This window comes from Hippopotamus amphibius, chromosome 2 (assembly GCF_030028045.1).
Source record: "Hippopotamus amphibius kiboko isolate mHipAmp2 chromosome 2, mHipAmp2.hap2, whole genome shotgun sequence".
NCBI classification, from domain to species: domain Eukaryota; kingdom Metazoa; phylum Chordata; class Mammalia; order Artiodactyla; family Hippopotamidae; genus Hippopotamus; species Hippopotamus amphibius.
In genome coordinates this window covers 72,421,455-72,445,660 of record NC_080187.1, presented here as the reverse complement: position 1 = coordinate 72,445,660, position 24,206 = coordinate 72,421,455, and the positions used below count along the sequence as shown (strand labels likewise).

Below are 24,206 nucleotides of genomic sequence, written 5' to 3'. Positions count from 1 at the left end.
TAAGAAAAATGAATGCCTGGGGGAGGGCAGTGAAATGAGATCCTATGTGACATGTGAATTTACATTCAGTCTGTCCTTCTACCCAGGAATTGACTTCCCGCTGTACTTAAGATTCAGGGATAATGTAGTGTCCCACCCTCTTCATTTGATTCTAAGTAAATATGTTAACTAGATGAGCACTTATTTACATTTAAAAACAAAGCCTCCAGAAAGGTGAAAAGTTTATTAACATCTTAAAAAAAAAAAGATGGAACAGTAAACAGCTACTGAATTTGGAATAGTTCCTTATTTACAAGTTTTACTGCAGGAGACCCATTCTAATCAGCATTTCAAATAATCAAAGGAGTACAGTTTTTCCCTAAAAATATAGGTATTTCACTCTTCAGGTAAAAGATTATTGAAAACATTACATGGACTGCCCAAGTTAGAAACAGATAAGCGAATACCTTGAAAATGTATAAAAAAGGATAACTGCTACTTAAACATGAATTTTCACAATATTATTCTTGTGCCGGATTCAGACAATTTACTTAGAAAAGCTGGTCTTAAAAAAAAAAAGGCAACACATGAATATGTCTTCATTTTAAGTACATGCTCTCAAGCTACTTTAAAAAGAAAAGTTGGATTAGGGTTTCCAGAGCTTTAGGAGTCCATCTTCACTGTAAGTAGCAATCAGATTCTGATGAGGGTGATGCGCGATACCAATCACATCCTTCTCATGAACCTGGAATATGGAATAGGTAAAGCACAAGATTAGGGTATGTGCGTCTCTAAGAAATCACTCTGAAGAAGCTTCCAGAGCCGAGGTGGGGGGGAATAAGAGTGAAACTTCTACTTCTCACCAAAGGAATCAAGCCTAAGGCAGCCTCAAAGAGTGGCTAAACAAACACAAACCAAAAACTCAAACGAGGCTACACATGACTGATCACAGTTTCTGTGTTGTTCTTTACAATGTGTGAATAACACTTTGGGCCAAACCACTTCTACGCTACAGCTGGTCCTAGTCATCATCACAATTTTGTAAATATTAAGTGAAGACAGTGGCTGAGAGCATACAATTCCTTCAACCCAGTGAACTCAGTATTTTCCTCAACTAGAGGACACTTTCCACCTCATCTTGTTTTATTCACATCTTGGATCTGTACTGGAGGCTTCTCAAGGCAGGTGTTACTGAAAGTTCGCTCAAGAACAGTTTGAGATGAGATTATTCTCTAACAGAGGAATGTGTATAATTTTTTATACTTTCACCAGGCCAGTTTCTTCTTCCTGGACTGCAGATGACTACATTTTTCCTGCTCACTCCCCCTCTTCCCATGCCCCCTCCGCCTGGGTTGTCGGGGGCACATGACTAATTCTAATCAAAAAAGAATGATGAACAAAGTAATATAAACCACTCCCAGATGTGGGTCTTTAAAATATCCAGTATACCCCTTCACCTATCTTTTCTCCTTCTAAGATCTTAGAGGCCATATATTCCAAACGGCACAGCTAAAAGAGGGAGGACAATGCAATTTATATCACACTGTGATATCACAAGAAACTTTCATTGTGTAAGACCACTGAGATGTGAAGACTGTTACAGCAGCTGGCAGTAATTAATTATTCCTTGTTACTGATTGAGCCCTCTTACAACACAAAGCTACTTAAAAACATCATATCAGTTTGATAGGATAATATACAAGTAACTTGCCTTTGAAAGGACATGGAGAGGACTAGCTGTATCTGCCACTCTCCAATCACCCTGGAAAAGGTCTAGCCAATCTAGTTGACTAGATAGGCATGTTCCCTTCCCTCTCTGCTTTATGTACACCTATCCTATCCACTTGAAGCTAAGGGCTCACTAAAGGATGACTTTTCCTGATACAGGAGGTAATTCCACACAATTACTTATGGGCCCTTTATTTTATTTAGTGATAACATTTCTACCTTTTTTTATACCAAGGTTCACACTGACAGCAGTCAGGAAAGGATTTACTTCAGAGTTCAGAAAAACATAAGCATTAACAATTTCTGTAGACGGCCTTAAGTCAGTAATACTTACTGTCAAAGTTCTCTCCAGTTTGCCAGTGACTGTGCTGAAACAGTAGAGCACAAAGTCCTCCCCTACACAGTAGATCCATTCACCACGGGGAGAGAGGGCACAGCAAACAAAGTCACCACCTTCTCTCTTACCAGAGCTGAAACTTCTGACAATCTGTATCATAACACAGCCCAAGGTAAAAATAAAACATCTGGATTAGCGACAGTTCTACTGCAGTAGTTTAAACTGACATCTTTATGCTACTTTGTTATCTTGTACAGTAACAGTTCACTGTTATTTATAATTAGGTTACTAATTCCATTCACCATGGAATCCTCCCAATTGGAAATCCTCCCCACTGGAAAATATTCAAAGAATAAGCTATCTTTGAGTCAGTGGCATACAGAAATTTACAGTTCACATGTCCCAAGTCACCGAAGGCTCTTCAGTCCACTGAGCCATTTTATCCTGAAGCAAATTCGTTACCATACACAACAATTTCCTAAATCAACATACTGCTTACTGGTTCTCAATGCTCTGTGGACCCACGCTCCCCAGTTTCCTCTTTCTGGCAGAATGAGATGCCCTCCCCATTCATGATGGAACTATGTCTCCAAGACCTTGCTTGCTCGATTTTACGTACCATTAAGATCATCATAAATCATTGGAGAGAAAACAATCTTAAAAGGTTAAAAGGCTGCATATTGTATGATTCCATTTATTTACTATTCTCAAAATGAAAAACTATAATAATGGCAAACACATCAGTGGTTGCCAGGGGTTAGAGTTGTGGGGGAAGGGTTTAATTATAAAAGTGTAGCACAGGAGAGTTTCTTTGGGAGTGATGAAAGAGTTCTGTATCTTAATTGTGGTTACATAAATCAACATGAGATGAAATTTCACAGAATTATTCATGTCCCACATCAAAATGAATGCATGTAAAGACAAAATCTAAATAAGGTTTGTATTTGAGTTAATAGTGTATTTATGTCAATTTCCTGGTTTTGATAATTCTGTAATGGCTATATAAGATGTTATCATTGGTGTATAACAAAGGGAGTCCAACTCAAGGATGGAAGATGCCTTAGAGGACTGGGGCGGGGAGGGTGGGGGGGACTCGAGGTGGGGGGAGTCAAGGAAGGGAGGGAATACGGGGATATGTGTATAAAAACAGATGATTGAACCTAGTGTACCCCCCCCCAAAAAAATAATAAAAATAAAATAAATAAATAAAAATAAAAAAAAAAAGATGTTATCATTGGGGGATGCAGGGGAAGGGTGTGTAGGAACTCTCTAACCTGTTTTTGTAACTTCTTTGTGAATTTAAAACAAATTTTTAAGGACTTCCCTGGTGGCACAGTGGTTAAGAATCCACCTGCCAATGCAGCAGACACGGGTTTGATCCCTGGTCCAGGAAGATCCCACATGCCACAGAGCAACAAAGCCCCTGCACCACAACTACTGAGCCTGCGCTCTAGAGCCTGTGAGCCACAACTACTGAAGTTCACACGCCTAGAGCCCGTGCTTTGCCACAAGAGAAGCCACCACACTGAGAAGTCTGTGCACTGCAACGAAAGGTGGCCCCACTTGCCACAACTAGAGAAAGCCCACAAGCAGCAACCAAGACCCAACACAGCCAATAAATAAATTAATCAAAATAAAATAAATTAAAAAATAAAAAAAATGTTTAAGTTTTTAAAAAGTCAAGCAGAAAACTAGGAAGTGGGCAGCTATGGCTATTATGCAGTGTCCCAACAGGTACCGCAGACCAGCCATCTCAATCATGGTTCGTCACTACCAATTTATCATTTATAGGGACTCAAGCAACGGAGAGAGAGTTTAATACATCAGCCCCTGGGTCTTCTCCATGCTCAGCAGGATCCCCAAGTACCCAGGCCAACATTTCAGTATCATCACAACACATTCCCAGGGCTTGAGATCTCAACCTTGATACTCCTAATGTCCCTGGGTGCTACAAAAGTGAAGGTCCTTGGGAACCAGCAGGTGTCCTGATTACAAATATACATCATGAAGACACTGTTGCTCTTCTCCTATTGGAGTTAGACCTTAGATCATATGGTAACTAGCAGATGTTGCAAGCTGGTAATCCACGCACTGTATCTCCCTCACTCACACAGGGATTGTTATATCTTAAAATCTTCAGTGAGGTTCTGCAGGAGGCTTAAAGACAGATCAGAGTCTCATTTATCCAAAGGATGCAAAAGAAAGAGCACAGTATACAAACATCCTGGGGGAAAGTGATAATTTTTGATATAACATAGAGTTTAAAATTTAACTAAGTGTCTGAAAAACAAATACAGCGCATATGATTTTCCAAGTGGTGAACCCATTTTTGGTTACTGAAAGTACCAAGACATGCTGATTTGGAAATGGCCCACAGGGCTTGAGCAAAGGCACTTTCTGAGCACTCACCTGTCCCTGCATGTTCATGATGACCACTGTGTTTGATCTGTTGCAAACCACAAAGTGCTCTGGGTTTTTAGGAAGCAGGATCACACTGTTAACAGTGATGTCTGTCCCTGCCGTGCTGCCCAAGGATTTAAAGGTATTTGAACATTCTGTGGTCTTCATGTTCCAGATCTACAACATAAAAATTTAAGGCATAAACATTTTGGGGGTGGGGAGGGGAGAAGGTTAACAATTTCTAAAGTTTTGTGGTTGAAAATTAAGTTACCGGAAAAAGAAAAACATTGACTCAGGAAGAAAAGCTTCTTGCAGTTCAAATACCCAGCACTGCCATATACATAAGAACGCCCCATTTGCTGATTAATTGGTATAAACAAAATAAAAATCAGAAAGCTAAATAATAAAACCCTTTTAAAATTTATGACCTTTTCCTACAAAATTTTCCTTGGCTAACAAGCCACCTATCTTTAAAATTAGCTATGTGTCAACACTGCTACTGTCATAGACAACTAGAAAGCTACCCTTCTCTACACACCAAAATGAAATGAGGGTTTTTTAGATTTATATGCTCAGGACCCTGAGATTCAGATTTGGTAGATCTGAGGTGGGTGTAGCTTTGTGCATTTTTTAAAGGCTCCATAAATGATTCTCAGCTTGTACTGAGAACCACGGCACAGAAGTCACAATGTTAACAGACACACATGAGAATCCATGAAGCAGAAGCTACTCTTGGCCACTTGTATGACCTCTCCCAGTCCAACATCTCTTCTGCCAACACTTCTCCACCCTAATACTTTTCACCTGGCCCTTCTGAGCTATTATTAACTGAAGTGGTTAAATCAGACATCAAAGGGCTTCCTAGGTGGCACAGTGGTTGAGAATCTGCCTGCCAATACAGGGGACACGGGTTCGATCCCTGCTCCAGGAAGATCCCACATGCCGCAGAGCAACTAAGCCCGTGCGCCACAACTATTGAGCCTGCGCTTTAGAGCCTGTGAGCCACAACTATTGAGCCCAGGTGCTGCAACTACTGAAGCCCACGCACCTAGAGCCCGTGCTCCGCAACAAGAGAAGCCACGGCAATGAAGAGCCCGCGCATCACAAGGAAGAGTAGCCCCCACTGACCACAACTAAAAGAAAGCCTGCACACAGCAGAAAAAAAAAGACCCAACACAGCCAGTAAAATAAATAAATAAATAAATTTATAAAAAAAAAAAAAAAAGAAAAATCAGACAGCACAGTTATTGAAATCTGAGATGTGCTTAGAGAAGGGATGGACCAACTATTGCCTGGCATTGTCTGGATGGACACCACTCACTTAATGAGGTATAAAAACCTCAAAGGCATGGACTATGCTGTATTTCTTCTGTGCCTTCAATGGAGCCCAGCACAAAACAGATGCTGAATAAATATCTATAAACAGGAGGCAACAGTTGCCCCACTAGTTGTCCCAGTATATATTTTCTTAATAAATACTGTATCATCTGCCCCAATCTCCTCTCCAAAGACCAGCGGCCTAGTAAAGAAATGAACATTTCAGGGATCAAGAGTTCTAAGACTTCTAGAGTTTTCTGTCCAAAAAGTCAGTGACATGCTTTACCCCACTTACTGCAGAACTAAAGAAAAAGACCACAAGACAAAGAGACCTACACAAGCCACCTTGCAATGGCATTTTTACAGGTTGTGAGGTCCATATACTGCTACACAGCACAAAGAGAGCAAACCCCATGACTAAAGCACTAAGAGTTCTGTGTGTTTCCCCACCCATCCTGAAGAAGAGTACATCTGCTACCTTCAGGTTTCTGGTTCAATTCCCAAGCCAGAACATGCCATTGCAGAAGGTGGTCTGACTGTTAGGAATTTGTGTTAGAATGTTTAGGTCTTCTGCCACACAACACTCACTTACATAAGGCAATTAAAAAGCAGATCCAGAATGTAAATGGAATGTCTCAAAGATCTCTAGTGATTTTCTATCTGGATTTCCCATCTTTCCTAGGAAATGAGGCCCTCTCTTGAAATAACAATCTCTTAAGGTACTGAAGATCCACTACTTCAGCTGAGAGCTGAAAGCAATAAATAAGTATCTGAGAGAGGACTCAGTTCTACTCTAAACCCCTCCTGCTCCTCTATAAATGCTATTAGAAAGGCCCTAATGTGGGGGCTGGGGGTGGGGTGAGGCTGTGCAATAAAAAAGAGACCTGTTTACTCAGCCACTCAGCTCTTCATGAAATTTGTTGTAGGTGGACCATACTTAGGGCAAGAAAGAATTTAACCACTATACATGGGGGCTGACTTGAGTTCAGAACTCCATACCTTTCCTCTCCTCCTACACATGAGTCTGTAGGTTTGAGATCTGAGGTCCCTAAGCCAATAGGAATCACACACAGAATATTACTATTGTCACAGACTCACCTCAATTTCCTCTAAAATATCTAGTAAAGAGGTTTAATCACCACAATTATCACCATTATCACCACTGAAAACTCCTCAAAGGGCAAAAATGGAATAGACACCCCAAAATAAACAAACAGCAAGTACTTAACCTTTACAGTGCCATCAGAGGATGCACTAATAATATAATGCCCATCCTGTGTAAACGTTGCTTCATTAACAAAGGAGGAATGGCCACGAAATTCCTTCAGGGTTTTTCCAGATTTTAAACCATGAATTCTATCAAAAACAAAAGCAAATGAAAAGAACAATTAATATTCTATATATTATGATTGGGATCAAGTGTTGAAAGCATTTTAGATGAATTACAGAAACTCATGTTAAAATATTAAGCGAAGACCAAGGGCTATGCAATTATGTATGCAGTATTATTTTCATTATGTCAAACAATCAAACAAAACCAAAACAAGAGTTTTGCACACAGACTGGAAGAAAATTTGCCAATAATACCACAAGTTTCTGTTCAGTGACAGACTTCTAGGTCTCTGCCAGGTCCCAAGAATCTGTGCTTGTCACATGCCTTCTAAGGTGACCCTGATGCAGGTGGGCCCACAGACCACACTCTGAGAAACATGAAGCGCTGCTATAATCCCCTTCTAATCTCTCTTCTGGGTAAAAACCCAAATGGACAATACAATAGCACTGTGTCAGCTGTACTTTGGGGAAATAAGTTCTCACATACCCTCACTCTCCATATAAAAGCATCCTGGTGAAAATATAGGTAATCACACCTCCCTCTGAGGCTTCATCATATCAAACCCAAGTGAGGGCAGTTTGGGGAGACTTACTTACCTAATTGTCTGGTCGAAAGAGGCACTAAGGATCTGACTGCTATCCTTAGAAAAGCTTAGACAGGTGACACCTTTACTGTGTGCCCTTTCAAATCTCCGTAAACACTGTCCACTCTGAATCTTCCATACCTTTATTTAAAAAAAAAGAACAGTAAAAACTTGTAAATAGAGAGCCGAGCAAGATGCAGTGCTCACTAATATGCTAAAAACAGCATTAAAAATGCATGCTAATAGCTGAATATGATATGTTTGGTTCACACAGTACAATAACCTGAATCCTTTAAACCTAAGCCTCTTCCTTTTTAAATTATTAAAACAAAAATTTAGACTCTAAGTTCACTTAGCAGAGACCATTTCTGTATTTTATCTAGCCAAGGGCATTTTACCAGCAATTAAATACAAGCCACAGCTAATCAACTGCTAATCACCTGTAGACCACCCCATCCCCTAAAAAACCCAAAGCACAACACACCATATAAGGTGAACCACGGTGGCACAGTAGAAGTGGCACAAGCAGATCTGGACTGAAGTCCCAGATCTATCACATACCAACTGTGTGACCTTAAATTATTGGATCTCCCTAGGCAGAGTTATTACCACGATTAAACAAGGAAAACTGAAGTGATTGGCGTGAGGTTGATGCTCCATAAACAGTAGCCGTTATTAAGAAAAAACCTACGTAGGATACTAACTCATTACAGAACTCTCAAAATGTCTACATACAAGAGTTCACGCCACTAATTCATACCTTGATTTTTCCATCTTGGGCGCCAGTTGCTAACATTTCTGTATCTCTGCTGAAGCACATGCAGAGGACAGCATCATCCATCATCATAAAGTTATCCTGGGCCTGGTACTTAAGATCCTAAAGGAAACAATGATAAGCAGTTATCAAAATAACACAAAACACCAGTTACCCCAGGTCTCTGCAAACTCACTAAAAGCAGAATGGACTATGCCGACTCTAAACCTCCAAAGCAAATATTGTGTCATGCACACTATCCTAAATGAACAACTGATCATGCTGGGAATAACTTTTTTAAACAATTCAAATAAATATTATAAAAAATGCAAACACAGCCTATATCTTTTGCTTATGATCCTTTCTAAGCAAAATTTCCCTACAGTTTCATATTGTACATCTTTAATAAATCTGAGTTTATTTATTTTAAGGGTATGACATGAGAAATTAAATGTTTTGTCCATATTGTCAGCTATCATTCCTAAAACCATGTATTGACTAATCTATTTGTTATTTTTCTTTTATCATCCATTACTGCTCATACTGAAATATACTTTTTTAATTATAAAGTAAGACTGCTTCATGATTTAAAAAAAAAGGCAGGGCTTCCTAGGTGGCGCAGTGGTTAAGAATCCGCCTGCCAATGCAGAGGTCACGGGTTCGATCCCAGCTCCAGGAAGATCCCACATGCCACGGAGCAACTAAGCCCGTGTGCCAAAAAAAAAAAAAAAAAAAAAGGCAAACTATAAAGAAATACACAGTGTAGAAAGTGAAAATCACTCATAAATCCACTACACATGGAGTGGAATTTAGTACTCTATGATAAAGATTACATTTTAAATCAGTGGTTAGTCAAGAAGTAGCTATTTGTGAAAAAGTTAAGCTGGATCTACACCAATTTTATCATCCTAAACAAATGCCAGATAGATTAAAACTTAAACATAAAAAGAAACATAATGAACAAAGTCCAAAGGTACAAACTTCCAGTTGTAAAATAAATGTCCTGGGGATGTAATGTACAGCATGGTGACTATAGTTAACAGTACTGTATGTATATTTGAATGCTGCTAAAAAGAGATCTTAAAAGTTCTCATCACAGGAAGAAAAAAAGCTTGTAACTATGTGATGATGGATGTTAACTAGACTTATTGTGGTGATCATTCTGCAATATATACAAATACTGAATGAAAAAAAAAAAAACCCATAAAAGTACTAGAAGAAATTGTGGGAGAAAAGATGGATAAATATGATGATTAAAAAAAACTGTCAAGTGTATAAAGCAAAATCATACATTTGTCAAAAGTCAAAACTGAAAAAAATTCGCAATGCATATCACAAAGGTTGATTTCCTCAAACGATAAAGAGCTCCTACATATCAATAAGCATCAATCCAAAATAGAAATGGGCAAAGGATATGAACAGACCTCACAGAATAAGAAATACTGGTGGCTTTTCATATATAAGAAAAAATTCCACTTCATTCATAATGAGAGAAACACAATTAGTACTACAATACGGTTAGATGAGAAACAATAAGCAACTGCTTACACATAGACACAGAATATTATTCCAGAATAATTCCAGAATAAAATTCCAGAAAGGTTACATAAGAAACTGGTAACCCTGGGTGGACTGACCAGTCAGTCAGGGAACTGACTGGTTGAGGGACAAGAAGGGGGAACAAGACTCTTTACTGAATAACTGTTCTATTTTATAAAATGTTTTATCAGATGTACATATTACCCATTCAAAAAGTAAATTGAAAATGCAAAAATAACAGATAATTTAAAAACAATAACAGATAATTCTCCCACTAGAAAAATGTATATATTTAAAATACTTTACCTTCCTGATTTTTCCAGTCGTAAAATTCCATACTTCAATGAATCCATCAACAGACCCAGTAACCAGATACTGACCATCTGGAGAAAACCGAGCACACTCCACATGTGATTTCTGACCAAACTGTTTTCAAATGAAACAATGAAACAGATGCACTTTTATCTAGTGGCCTTAAAACAAGTCCCATTTTAACCTTTTGAGAGCTCTGCCCTAGCATAAAGCCACATCTAGCCTATATCATGGAGTTTGGGAGGGGTGTTTCTGTACCTAGACACCAAGAGATGCTAGATATATTTTCTCCAACCGGTTTAGCGTCTAGGCTCTCCACTGAAACAGGTTTGTTTTTGTTTTTTTAAATGAAGTTGATATTTCCAAAGAAAAGCAAAAAAACAAAGGACTTAGAACAAATAATCCTGTTAACTCAAACAATAAATTTTTACCAGAATCAGCCACTGTTAGCATGACTTTCGCACTCAATTTAATATGGTATATGTCCCTATTTTTTTGCATCTGGGGGAAAAAATTCATTTTTTCAAAATAAATGGCTGTTTTCCTATACTAATTTTTCCATCACTGCTTCTTTTCATGACCTTCATTTATTCAAGTGATAACGTACCGCTGACTAACTCTAGAAGGACTAATTAGACCTGACAGACTGTTTTCCCAGGAAATGTATCCTGAGCATTTACCAGCAATAAGACTTCCATTAACATATGAAAACTACTGAACATTAGACAGATAAGAACAGAGAAAAGCTCTATTATGAGTTTCATTTAAATGCCAAAAAAGGAAGTGTTTATAACAGAAAATCTTAGTCCAGCAGCTTAATTATAATGGATTTCTATTTGTCGCAAGGCTTTAGCCAGGGTAAATAAAAGTACTGCCCCAAAATATTTTTACATGCAAATCAGAACATATAATCCAGAAAAGACAAATTCAAAACACTAAGCCAAAGTCAAAGATCTGAGGAATATGAAATATTTTAAAATCTATAAATTCAATCAGAGCATAAACCCAGAAAGAAATTAATAAAAAGGAGATGCTGAAGTAGCAAATATAGTTGTAATTCTGAGAACTGCAACAATTATTTCATTATACTTTTTCCTAGAAAAGTCAAAGGCAAAAAAAAAAAACAAAACAAAAACACCAAGAACCAGCCATTAAGATGATAAAATTATTTTCCTCAAACACCACTCAAGCCCACTTTACAATCCATGCCTGGTACTTTGCCTAACACAAAGCAGGAAAAAAAAAAATGTTGAATAGGACAAACATATATATAAATTTCATGGTTCTTAGTCCCAGACTTAACCAAAGAGCTAAGCATTCTTCCAATTACAGGATTCCTGGGAGGAAGTCCAAGGGCAGATGATGGGCCAGATGTCCAATGAATGTCCACTCGGTAACACAGCTGAGGTATACCACCTCCTGGCTGCAGGGGGAACTCAGTGGTCGCCAGAAGCAACCATGAATGTTGTCAGAGCTGGAGAATGACTTCTGCTCCCCTCCCAAGCATCTGGCACAAGGCCTGGCTGAGCAAGCATACGTTGAGTCCCCAACAAATGATTACCGACTGGCTGAGTGTCCAAGGATCCTACCTTAATATGCCTGCTCAGCTGTGTAGGAAACTTTTCTTCTTCCACATCTTTGACAGCTGCTTTGCCTCGGAACAAATCTATGGTCATGCCAGGAGGAAGCAATCCCTGATGCTGCTGCCACTTCAGTGCCTATGAGAAAAGAAATCCATTTGGGTGCCTTTAAGATCTGGTCCTGATTGCTCAAAGCCTGAAAGTGTGAGGTTCACAGGAAATTGTGAGCCATCCAGACCCAACCATCTTTGGCCATCCAAACACAAAATAATCTGAGTTATTCTGTGTGTCCTAGGAACACAGGCTGATCTCAGGGTGGAAGAGGACTCTGAGAGTCAACAAGGCCAGTTTTCACATCTATTTTCTTATTATAAATAAAATCTGAAAAACAGAAATCTCCCATAGTTCCAACATCCAAACAGAGCTACTGTTAACATTTCATATATTACCTTGTAGTATTTTTCCCCTGACATATATGTTTAATTTATATAGCTGTAATTATACCATATGTAAAATTTTATATTCTCCTGTTTTCACCTATCATCAGATCATGCTATTATAACTAACATTTCAATGGCTATACGATATATTCTATCTAGTGGATGTTTCACAGTTTATTTAATATATTAATTGACATTTATACTGCTTCTAATTTTTGCACTCATCTAAATAATGCTGTAATGAACACCTTTAGGCATAAAGCTTTTTCTATTATGAGGATATTCCCCCCTTGGAACAGATTCCTAGAAGAGGAATTACTGAATCGAAAAAAGAACACGAATGGTTAAGGCTCTTTATATACACTGCCAAAGTGTTTTCCCAAAAAGACCCAACTTCAACAGCATTCACGACTGTATTACAGGGAATGGAAAAACCATGCACTTTGGAGACAGATGTTTCTAGTTTGCCAAGTATGCTACTCTGACTCCCAATTTCACCAACTAAAAGCGGAAAAGCCTAATTCCTAGAGCTGATGAAAGGATAAAATACGTACTATATAACACAGAGACATGATCAATGTTTATTCCTTTTTTTCTTTATCAAGGAAACTCAATAATTTTGGAGGTCATTTAAATACTCTAATGAGTGGAAAGTTATGCCCTACTTTAGTCAATTCTCTGATTAGAGTCTGAGCTTTTCTGCATGTTTATTAACTACATATATTTCTTCTGTTAGCTGTTTACTAATGTTTTTGGCTCACTTATCTACTGTAGTGTTACTATTTTTCTTATCAATTTGTGAGCTTTTAATGTAATCAAGACATTGCATTTGTTTGCCAAAAAGAATTTTTTTCCCAATATACATTTTATTATAGCTTTAAAGCTTTCTTTTTATCCTAAGTTAAACTCTCAAGCAATGAAACTTGTTGACCTTTACCTTGGTGTTTATTCCCTACTCACAGGAAGCCCTTCCCTATCAGGTTTGATACATTATATTACCACCTAATTTTTTCTATATTCTTAAAACATATAATTTTCAGTCTATCTGAAATTATGCTTATAAAATATGAGAGAAGGCTCTGATCTGACATTTCTCCCCCATTTTAAAGTAGATGCTCCAACACTATACACTAAATAATTCTTCCCTATTCCTAGGTTCTGTGACATTCCCATTATCAACTGTTGAATTCTTTTTTTTTTTTTTATGGCGCACGGGCTTAGTTGCTCAGTGGCATGTGGAATCTTCCCAGAGCAGGGCTCGAACCCATGTCTCCTGCCTTGGCAGGCAGATTCTTTACCACTGCGCCACCTAGGAAGTCCCTGTTGAATTCTTATAAATAACAGGATCAATTTCTTGCACTGCTATTGCAATGGATGCCAAGTACCAAAATGATTCGAACTACGAACCTCTGTTCAATGCTTCACTATTTCTAGGGCTAGTATGCTCTCAACAGTCTTTCCAAAATTTCTTTGATAAATATACTTTCAAGATTATTTTACCAGATGAACACTAGAATTCTTTTCTGAAACAGTTCAAATTCTATTGTGATCTTTATTATAAACTGCCTTAAATCTAAGAACTGGCATCAATGTCAGTCTTATCCAGGAAAATCAATGTTTCACCATCTACTCAAATCTTTTATTTCTCTTGAAAGCTTTGAAAGGCTTTTGCCCTTTTTAAAAATGGAAATAAATCATTTATTTCCCACAAAAGTTAGTGCTAGAATTTTTATATTGTATGCTGCTGCTATAAACAAAAGCTTTTTTTCCACTGAATATTCGAACTGGCTAGTGCTGATATATAGAAATGCAATCAACTTTTGTATTTTATATCTCTCAACTTCACCAAACTTTTAAATTAATTCTATGATCATTATAGTTGATTTAACATTTCTAAATACTATTAATTCCATTTATTTCTTTCCAAAATTCATATTTGCTTATTTTTAATGTTTTACTGTAACGATCAGAGAATTTGAACTGTCTCCAATCAATGGGTACCTTCTGTAGGCTCTTTAACCTTAGTCTATAGCAGTTTCAAATCACACCCATCTTCAAAAGGAAAAAACAAAAATGCCTCTACATCACCCCCATCTCCTTCAACAACCAAGAAAGGAACAACCAGAGAGATAAAAAGGGAAGCCAAGAAGAACAGGATTAGAAAAACCAAGAGAGGAGTTTCATGAAGATGAGTGGTTATCATGGTTGAGAGCAACCAAGAGCATGGGGAAGATGAGGATCAGAAAGGAGTCTGCACTCTAGGTAGCTTTAAAAATAATAATGACAATGCTAGTAATGTTACCACTATTTAAAAAAAAAAAAAGAAGAAGAAATACCACCAGCAGCTACCATTTACTGAGTGTTTACAAGGTGCCAGGTAATATACAATTGCTTTAAGTACATTTTATCTCATTTAATCCTTACTACACCACCATGATGAGTAAATGGGATCAAAAAAGTTAGGCAGTGTGCCAGAGACAACATAGCTGGTAAGTGAGAGAGCTCAGGTTCTAACTATGGTGAACATTTGTTCCACTTTGCTTCAGACAGTGTTCTGGAACGTGATCAACAATGTTGTCAAGACAGGATGATAAATTCTATTGTTACCCTAATTCTGTCTCTCTCCTTAACCACTAATCTACACTGCCACTCCAGGAAAGATGAGTGTGGCATGGCACTGCTGTTGGTATAAGCAGCTCTACAGGTAGTTCCCAGTTCTTAGGATGTCTGATTTCTTTAGCTCATACACAGAGTTCATACACAGGAAACATTACCAGGAGTTCAAAGTAATTTCAGTTTCACAGATTTTAATTACCTGACCCAGCAATGCCATGAGACGAGACGGAGGCACCACACTGACTTCCCCAGCTAAGGCCTGTGCAATTGCTGCTCTTCTCTTCTCTTTGCTGCTTCCATCAGGGTATGCCTGAAAAAGAAGAGGGGGTAGCATCATTTCCAAAAAATGACAAAAGAAATAAATGTGCTTATTTAAAAAAAAATAACAACAGTAATCAAGTAGAAACATTCAAAAAGGAAAACATAAAAAAGAAACCACTCAGTTAAATAGAGGATTAATCAAATCAATTCATTTTTAAAAATGACTTCTCAATTCTATCCACTTGCATTTCAGAAGTATAAGCTGAGACAGAACTGAGGTCAGCCAATATAGACCATTATTTCTGAAAAGTCTAAGTAAACTATGTCAAAGCCAGAGTTGTTTTTCCAGTTTCTGAAAAATCTGCACAGCCAAGAATTCTTTTATATTCTTTAGTAATTTCTTTCAGTCAAATGACTCCCAGCCCACCTCTAACTTAAATCCTGTCCTGGCAATTTAAACTCCTTCCTTTATCCTCATGCTGTGAGTTTTCTCTAACTTCCCGTTATTCAATACCTGTTAAATTCTTCTTCCTCCTATTTAGATAAGCTTCTAGTAAATGGCTGGGTGAGAAAGAATGAAACTATATAAATAATAATGTTTTCAAAGAATAAAAGAATATCAGTCATCATGCTCTACCAGTAAGCATAATCAGCTGAGAAGCAAAAACATAAGCTTTTAAGAACTAAAAGAATTGGAAGGAAACTGAAACTGTTAGGGGCAAGGGACACAAATGCACAGTGAACATACCAGCAGTAGAGTAGTGCTTCTGGGTCACTCAAGTACTTGAGCTAATGTGGAAATGATACTAGAATAAACTTTCTGCTTCTTTACTAATCCTAACACACAATCCTATATGATGGGGTGTGTGGGGAAGGGAAGGCCCTCAAATACTAAGAAAACTGAACAAGAATATTCTCTTCAACACAGGCAAATTTCAACCAATGTAACTAAACAAAAAGTATCAGTCTCAAAAATTAAAATTACAAAAAGTATCCAATAAAATGGTTAAAAAAATTACATTATTGCATGTTTTCAAAGTTAATAACAGTTTCTTCTCATTACCACAGTCATACCTCTCCAGGATCAAAGTTAATAACAGTTTCTTCTCATTACCACAGTCATACCTCTCGAGGATCAAAATAAGACCTGGCCAAGAGGTTTTCCAGATGAATATACCGCTCTGGCTGCGTTTGTTTTAACATGATCATGGGATCAGTCTGTCTCAGAAGAGATCTGGCAGCACCCAGTTCACGGAGCTCTATCAATTCCAAAACAACCTGTATAATTTAAAGAAAATTGCTGTTTCAACACATTCTCTTACTAATTTTTCTTTTTCAGTACAATTTCTGACACAGAAATGGCCTGTCAAATCACAAATGAGGAAATACCCCTTCTCCTTTTCACAAGCAATTTCAGGCAGACAACTAAAGGAACTATAAAGTAGTAACTTCAATCCTTTAACTTCCATCCTTCATTTTTAATCTACCAATCTCCTCTCCTCTTAGGTCTCTTATTCAGAATGTAGATGCTAAAGAAAACTAAAGATGGTAATATCTCCATGGACTCCAGAGAAACTTTTCTCCAGTTACCAATATTTTCTTTGGGGTATTACTAAACTCATATAGATTGTAAAGAAACAAACCCATTTCGCTATTTTTACTTCAAACCACACAGCATTCTTATTTCCAGAAAGTCCACTCAGTTCTGTTGTATGATACGTAATTTTATGATCCATGTCCTGGTTTCCTGGCACAGAGCTTCTAAAAACCTTGGAATTTCTCCAGTGATAGGAATATCTTGGTTATTCATGAGCCCTCTGCATCACACCTGAGTTAGTGCTAAGGAGATGGCTCAGGACAGGGGCTGGTTACCAGAAGAACAAACCATATGATTGCAGGGTTGATGCTTTGAGCCAGCCCAACTTCAAGCATGGTCAAGGAACTGGAGGTTGAATGAAAAATCTCAATGGAGCTTTCTGGTTGGTGAATACTTTAATTGGTGCCAGGTGAGAGACAAACCCTAACTCCATGGGAGAAGGCACTGGAAACCGGTTCAGTACCCTTCCAAACCTCACCCTATATGTCTCTTCATTTAGCTAGTACTGATCTGTTCCATTGATAATAAAACTGCAATCATCACCATGTCGCTTTCCGGAGTTGTGTGATTCTAGTGAACTATCAATTCTGAGAGGGGTCATGAGAACCCTTAAATCTGTAGCCAGTTGGTCAGAAGTGTGGATGACCCAAGACCCCAAAGTGTGGCTGGTGTCTGAAATAAAGACAGTCTTGTAGAGGACTGAGCCCTTAACTTGTGGGGTCTGCACTAACTCTGGGTGTTTAGTGTCAGAACTAAATCACAGTACACTGGTTTGGTGTCAGAACAGTTGGTATTAGAACAGACCATTTAACAGTCACTTAAATAATTTCAATTCAGGAAAATCTTGGCTTTTCCAAGAAGAGAGATAAAAATACAGAGTAGCACTCAAGCTTCGACAGTGTAAATTTTAAGGGCTGTCACAGCCCTTATAATGCTTGAAGAAATGCTCACGGATGCTTTCCAGTCAGGGGGCCCACAATAAACCAACCTAAAGGGATCAGCATCACCCCGTCTTACCTGTTCATAGAGGTCAATGAGGGTTTTGTCTGGCAATTTCAGAGACTGTATAGCCTGTAAAACAGTATCCCAATGGCCACTATTAATATCAGCCACAAAACTCTCAATGCTGTCCACAGTATTCAGAGACACAGTAGTCTCTTCCTGCAAGGTGGCTAATGCCCGATGTAAACTGTTCTCCTTTAGGTACTGCATGATAAGACGGATCACACTGAAAGAAGAAAGCAAGTCATTCAGCTCAGGGATCCTCACTCACTACAGAGGCCACAAAATAAAGCCCACCCCAGTTTATTTTTCTACACAACCATTCTCCTTTCACTACCTACTTTCCATTTCTCTATCATGTGAGTAAAGCTTTCCAAAAAAATCACAGAACCTAAGTTACAAGAGATCATCCAGTTCTACTTCCAAATCAGAAATAGGAAAACAGGGGTTCATCGAGGGGAAATAATTCTCCCAATGTCTCAGTCAGCTAGAAAGCAAGTTAGTAACAAGAAGACCCTCTTACTTCCAAGATCAGAGATTTCTGCATTATGCCAAGTTTCTTATTAATTCATATGATTGCACTGTTGCACACTGTAGTAAAATATTTTAAACCTAGTCTAGTCATTGATATAAAATACTCTAAATGTATGATTTGGTCCATTTTTTAAATGGCAACAAAAAAATATGAAGTGAAACCTTCTTAAACGGGATTTGTTAGACACAAATAAGTAGAGCTATACTGTATGTAAAAGAAAAAGCTATGTGTCCTCACTTGCAAAAATAACACCTACCTACTGCCTTTATTACCAAATGTTCAAGACAAGCGAAATAAAACCAAGTGGATTCAGTTTCCCAAGGAAAAGAGGACCCAGACAATCTCCAAATATTGAGACAACAAGCAACAATTTTCAGCATGTAACAGAAAACTTACAAGTCATTTATAGTTAAATATATATAATTAAAACTTCTTGATCTTTGGCTTAGTATTAAGGAGCCTGGTGAACAATCTGTTCATATAGATAGTAAAAGTTGATTTCACAATGCTATACTACACTGTTCTTCTCTTGCCTTAAAAGTACACATGTGCAGGGACTTCCCTGCTGGCGCAGTGGTTGGGACTCTGCGCTTTCAATGCAGGAGCTCCAGGTTCGATCCCTGGTCAGAGAACTAGATACTACATGCTTGCTGCAACTAAGAGTTCGCACACCACAAGTAAGGAACTGGCGAGCCACAACTAAGGAACCCGCCTGCCACAACTAAGGAGTACATGTGCTGTAACTAAGGAGCCCGTGAGCTGCAATTAAGGAGCCTGCCAGCCACAACTAAGGAGCACATGTGCCGCAACTAAGGAGCCTGCGAGCTGCAACTAAGACCCAGAACAACCAAATAAATAAAAATATTTTTTTTTTTAAAAAGTACATATGTGGCACACGAAGTATTTCTACTGGACAGCACTAGTATTGGGGGTCACACTGTCCTGTTGGAAGGGATTTCAGATTGGAATTTAGTCAATTCTCTTCCCCAGGAGAGAAATTATAATAAAAAATAACTAATGTTTACTTTGTGTTCACTATATACCACTATATATCTATAATACATACACTATATACTAGGTATTGTTCTAAGCATTTTGGGTTCATTTACTGCTCAAAACAACCCTATGAGGATGGCATTACTCTTATGTCCATTTTACAGATGAGGATTTGACCAAATAACAAAGATAAGTAGAAAAATGAAGGTTAAAACTGGCAGCATGGCATGTGAACATACACTCCGACAGGAAAGCAAACACCCTCTTCTTAGAACAGTTCCTGCAGAAGGGTACTGATTACTGCTACTCACAGTAGTCTTTTCTCTCTTGGCCCCTTTAAGAGATACCCAGGCTTAGATCCCTGCTATTACAGTACCACACTGTCTTCCACTGCACACTTCCATTCACACTCCCCAAATGAGACACCACGCTTGGAAAGAACTCATATTTGACACCGCCAAAATCAAATTCACTTCCTGCAAACACAGTGTAATACATAAAGAGCTAAAAGCTTTGGAGACAGGCTGGGATTTGAATCAGAGTTCTGTCGCTTATTAACTGTGACTTTGGACAAGTCAGCTAACATCTCTTTGCCTGTTTCCTCATCTGCTAAGAAAAATACCTACTCTGTAGGGGTGGTCAAAAGGTTGACCACACTGCTTACAGTGTGACTAGCATAGAAAATACGTAGTAAACAGCAGCAATTACTGATAATGAAAACATGCAGCCCAAGGCTGGGAGAATGGTCAGTTCCCGCTTTCATTCAGGCTCCAAATCATGGAATCCTTTCCAATGCCTGCCCTGACCTAGTTGTCTTCACCACCAACACTCTCCATCACCCTTCACTGCTTTTACTCCATAACACTCACCACCATCTGCTAAGCCTATTTCACTTACTGCTTTTGCCTGCCATTTGCCTTCCTCAATCACAATGTACTTTCTATAAGCGCAAGGATTTTTGTTTTGTTCACTACTATATTCCCAGGGTCTAAAACAAGTACACAGTAGCCCTCAATATTTGTCGAATGAATAAACCTCCCTTCTTCCTATGGCAGATCTTGAGGGTAAGTCCTCTCCCTTACACTCAGGACACAAATGATACGTCTACTGATTTAACTATTAAGTGTTGGTAAGGGCAAGGTAGAGGATGGCATCCTGAAGAAGTTCACTAAACACCTTCCTCAGTCATTCATTAGTCGCCCTCTCCCCCAAACCTACCATTCTCCTGGATCAATGTCCACATTCTGTCCCTCCTTTGTGGCTACACAGAGCTTACAGACTAACCAAAATTCAGCGCCACATGGAACTTGATAAAATAGCCAGTCGTTCATTCATTCCAAAGAAAATCATTGAGCTTCTACCATGAGCTAGGAACTGGCACTGTAATGAAAAGGAGCCCCTAGGCGCCTACACAGGCTAGTAGGGCGGACAAACGGGGACAATACTGGATTAAGTGCTGGGCAGAAGAAAGCAGAGGGCCCAGCAAGCACAGTTGAGGAACCAAATCACACTGCTCAAAGGGGGCGGGAAGAGAAGGAAGGCTGCGATTCCAGACCAGAGTTCAGACTGGATGGCCAATTTGCTCAGTCAGAAAGCGCACCAGGAGCTGGCAAGGGCTAGAACTCAGGTCTTCCAGGCATGTCTTACCCCCAGCCCCGCGCCTCCTCCCACCAGGTTTTGGGCTTCCCGTCCGCTACTTTCTAGTGGGCCCGCCTCCGAGGTTGCCTGGTCCAAGAAGCTTCTCTGTGGGAAAGGCAATGCCGCTCCACCCCCAAGCCTCTCGAACGCCTCCCCAGAGCAGCTTCCACACCCCCCCTTCGCCTCCAGGCCCCCGCCACTTTGCAAACATCCACCACCGCGGGACTCACTCCGAGGACTCGATTTCGATCGACATAGCGTTATCTTCCCCGGCGCAGGCCCCACTCCACTCTCAGGCCCAGTCGCGCAACGCACCAACGACACCTCCGGCGGCCCCCAAACGTCACTTCCGCTCCACGTCCGACGCCCGCTCCGGAGGCAGTCTGTACGGAAGAAGGGCGTGGAGTACGTGAGGGGCGGTGCTTTGAGGGGAGGAGCTTCGAGGGGCTGTCAAAAGTAGGAACCTGTTTGCCTGCTTCAGAGAATTCTCCATTTTCCTCCTTAGGGAAAGAGTTGTTCTTAAAGGACTGGTTTTTAAATTTTTAATCCGTGGACTAGATTTAAAGATAGGTTGATTCATACATTGGAAACCAGTGCACCACTAGGCAACATTTGCAGGAAAAGTTCATTGCATTTAAATAAATGAGAGCTTCCCTGGTGGCACAGTGGTTAAGAATCTGCCTGCCAATACAGGGGACACGGGTTTGATCCATGGTCTGGGAAGATCCCACATGCCGCGGAGCAACTAAGCTCTTGTGCCACAACTACTGAAGCCCACACGCCTACAGCGCGTGCTTTGCAAGAAAAGAAGCCATAGCAATGAGAAACCCATGCATAGCCCCCCGCACGCCACAACTAGAGAAAGCCTGGTGGGCAGCAATGAAGACCCAATGCAGCCAAAAATATAATTAGTTAATTTAATTAAATAAGTGAAAGATTTTGAAGCCAAAACACAGTTTAAGCTAATTATGAAAAGTTGGGGACTCAGGATTTGCATACTCACTTCTTGGAAAGAGCTAAATGACTTGTAGCATTTCCAACTAAGTCGAAAATGGTTTCACAGCAGTGGTACAATTACTGGAAAAACAATGAAACCAAATGTAAATGTGTAAAGGGAGATTTGAGACTTCCTTTAATAGACTTTAAACCATAGATTATTAAATTAGTAGAGACAAATGTAGAGATATCAATGAATTTAAAGGTTATTTTTAAAAAATATTTATTGCCATCCTATATAATGTTTTAAAAAATATTTGCAGCACAATGATAAGAAATCGATGCTGTGAAAATTACATATTGAAATGATTTATTTGGAGATTTCCTATTGCCTTTCAGTCTTATCTGATATTTTTTCCAAAGGTATCCCACACAACTTCTGTGTAGACTCTTAAATACCACTGCTTTTCTCAACTCTTTCTCAATTTCCTATCAACCCTTGAAAGACATGGCCTCCAAGATCTCAAAGATCTTAAAAGTCTAAATGTTTGCTCCAACACATTTCAATTCCTTTGGTGAGATAATCTACCTGCATGTATGATTTCTGACATATTCTTTCACTATCTCATCTCATGATGCAACATAGAAAATCATTACAACATCTTCCTTGAAACAAGACTCTGCTCATTTTCAACAATAGCATATGCCTTCATTTTCTCTAGCGCACAGACTCAGTAGTTGTGGCACACGGGCTTAGCTGCTCCATGGCATGTGGGATCTTCCCAGACCAGGGCTCAAATCCATGTTCCCTGCATTGGCAGGCAGATTCTTAACCACTGCGCCAACAGCGAAGCCCCTCCGCTATCATTTTGTATGGAATGGCTTCTCTTCTTATAACTTCTATTAAATCCAAACTTGTTCATTACACATAGAGCAAGCATCTCATTGCTTCATTATGTCTTTAGTAGTAATGCCCAAGGATTTAAACATTGGAATATATATTACTTAATTTTATAACGAATTACTTTGTTTTTATTTTCCTACATGTTAGGCATTATATTAATTTTTCATTATCTATATGAGTTGATTATGTTATTTTTGAATTTCAGGATACCAAAGAGAAAGTTACAGAATATTAAGAGGGCCTTGAGCCTAATAGTACTGAGAACATATTGGGAAGATTCCCATCAGAAACTATTCCAACATAATGACTCCAATCTCTTATTATTTTTCTTACTCTCATCTTTTAACCTTAGAAAGATATTTTAGAAAATAATATCTCTTGTGATAAAGAAACATTTATGTGAAGTATGGCAATTGCTTTGGTTTCACTTCAGTTTCCAATTATTCAATCAATTATGGGTACAGTTAAATTGATTACTTTTTCTCTAAAAAATAGTGTGTATTATATTATTCTATTTTATGAAAGCACAGGTCCACAATTCCTTACCTGTAATTCTTTTTTTTAATTAATTAATTTATTTATTTATTAGCTGTGTTGGGTCTTCGTTGCTGCTGCACCGGCTTTCTCTAGTGGTGGTGAGCAGGAGCTACTCTTTGTTGTGGTGCAGTGGCTTCTCTTGTTGCAGAGCATGAGCTCTAGGTGCATGGGCTTCAGTAGTTGTGGCTCATGGGCTCTAGAGCATAGGCTCAGCAGTTGTGGCGCATGGGCTTAGTTGCTCCATAGCATGTGGGATCCTCCTGGACCAGGGCTCGAACCCATGTCCCCTGCAATGGCAGGCAGATTCTTAACCACTGCGCCACCAGGGAAGCCCCCTTACCTGTAATCCCGAAATTTAAAAAGCTGTGAAAATTAAATATATTTTTAAGTCGTTTAGCAGCAAAATCTGTCCTAAATTTAAGCAAGGCTATTTGCAGTCTTTTAAACATCTTTTAGTGTGAATATTCACATGCAGAAGCATCAATATATTTAATTATGTACCACCTAGATCCTGCTGGGAGATATTGTAAGATATACAGTATATATACCATATTATCTTACCAAAATATAAAAAACTCCAAGCTCCAAAACATGTCTAGCCTCAAGATTTTCCGAAAGAGTTTCTGTCTGTCTATCTATCTATCTGGTCTGCAATTGTTCATACACATAAGGTTCTTTGGATGATATTCACCTAACATCATCTGGGTGACAGGATTTGGACTAATATCTCCTCATTTTTCTGCATCATTAAAAGTCTTTTTCAGGGGTATATGTATAAATACAGCTGATTCACTTTGTTGTACAGCAAAAACTGACAACAGTGTAAAGCAAATATATTCCAATAAAAAGCTTTTTTAAAAAGTCCTTTTCATAAGCAAGTAA

The 24,206-nt window shown here is 38.8% G+C and overlaps 1 protein-coding gene across 1 annotated transcript; it reads right to left on the bottom strand.

Annotated features, from left to right (window-relative positions):
* Window positions 1-204: 204 nt before the first annotated feature.
* Window positions 205-21,313, bottom strand: SMU1 (SMU1 DNA replication regulator and spliceosomal factor). The gene is made up of 12 exons (XM_057721223.1): window positions 21,178-21,313; window positions 17,794-18,004; window positions 16,305-16,457; window positions 15,118-15,228; window positions 11,872-12,000; window positions 10,277-10,396; window positions 8,438-8,554; window positions 7,691-7,818; window positions 6,991-7,117; window positions 4,454-4,621; window positions 2,042-2,194; window positions 205-724 (listed from the first exon to the last, which is right to left on the bottom strand). The coding sequence occupies exons 1-12, from the start codon at window positions 21,201-21,203 to the stop codon at window positions 626-628; spliced, it is 1,542 nt and encodes a 513-aa protein (XP_057577206.1). The 5' UTR covers window positions 21,204-21,313; the 3' UTR covers window positions 205-625.
* Window positions 21,314-24,206: the final 2,893 nt, after the last annotated feature.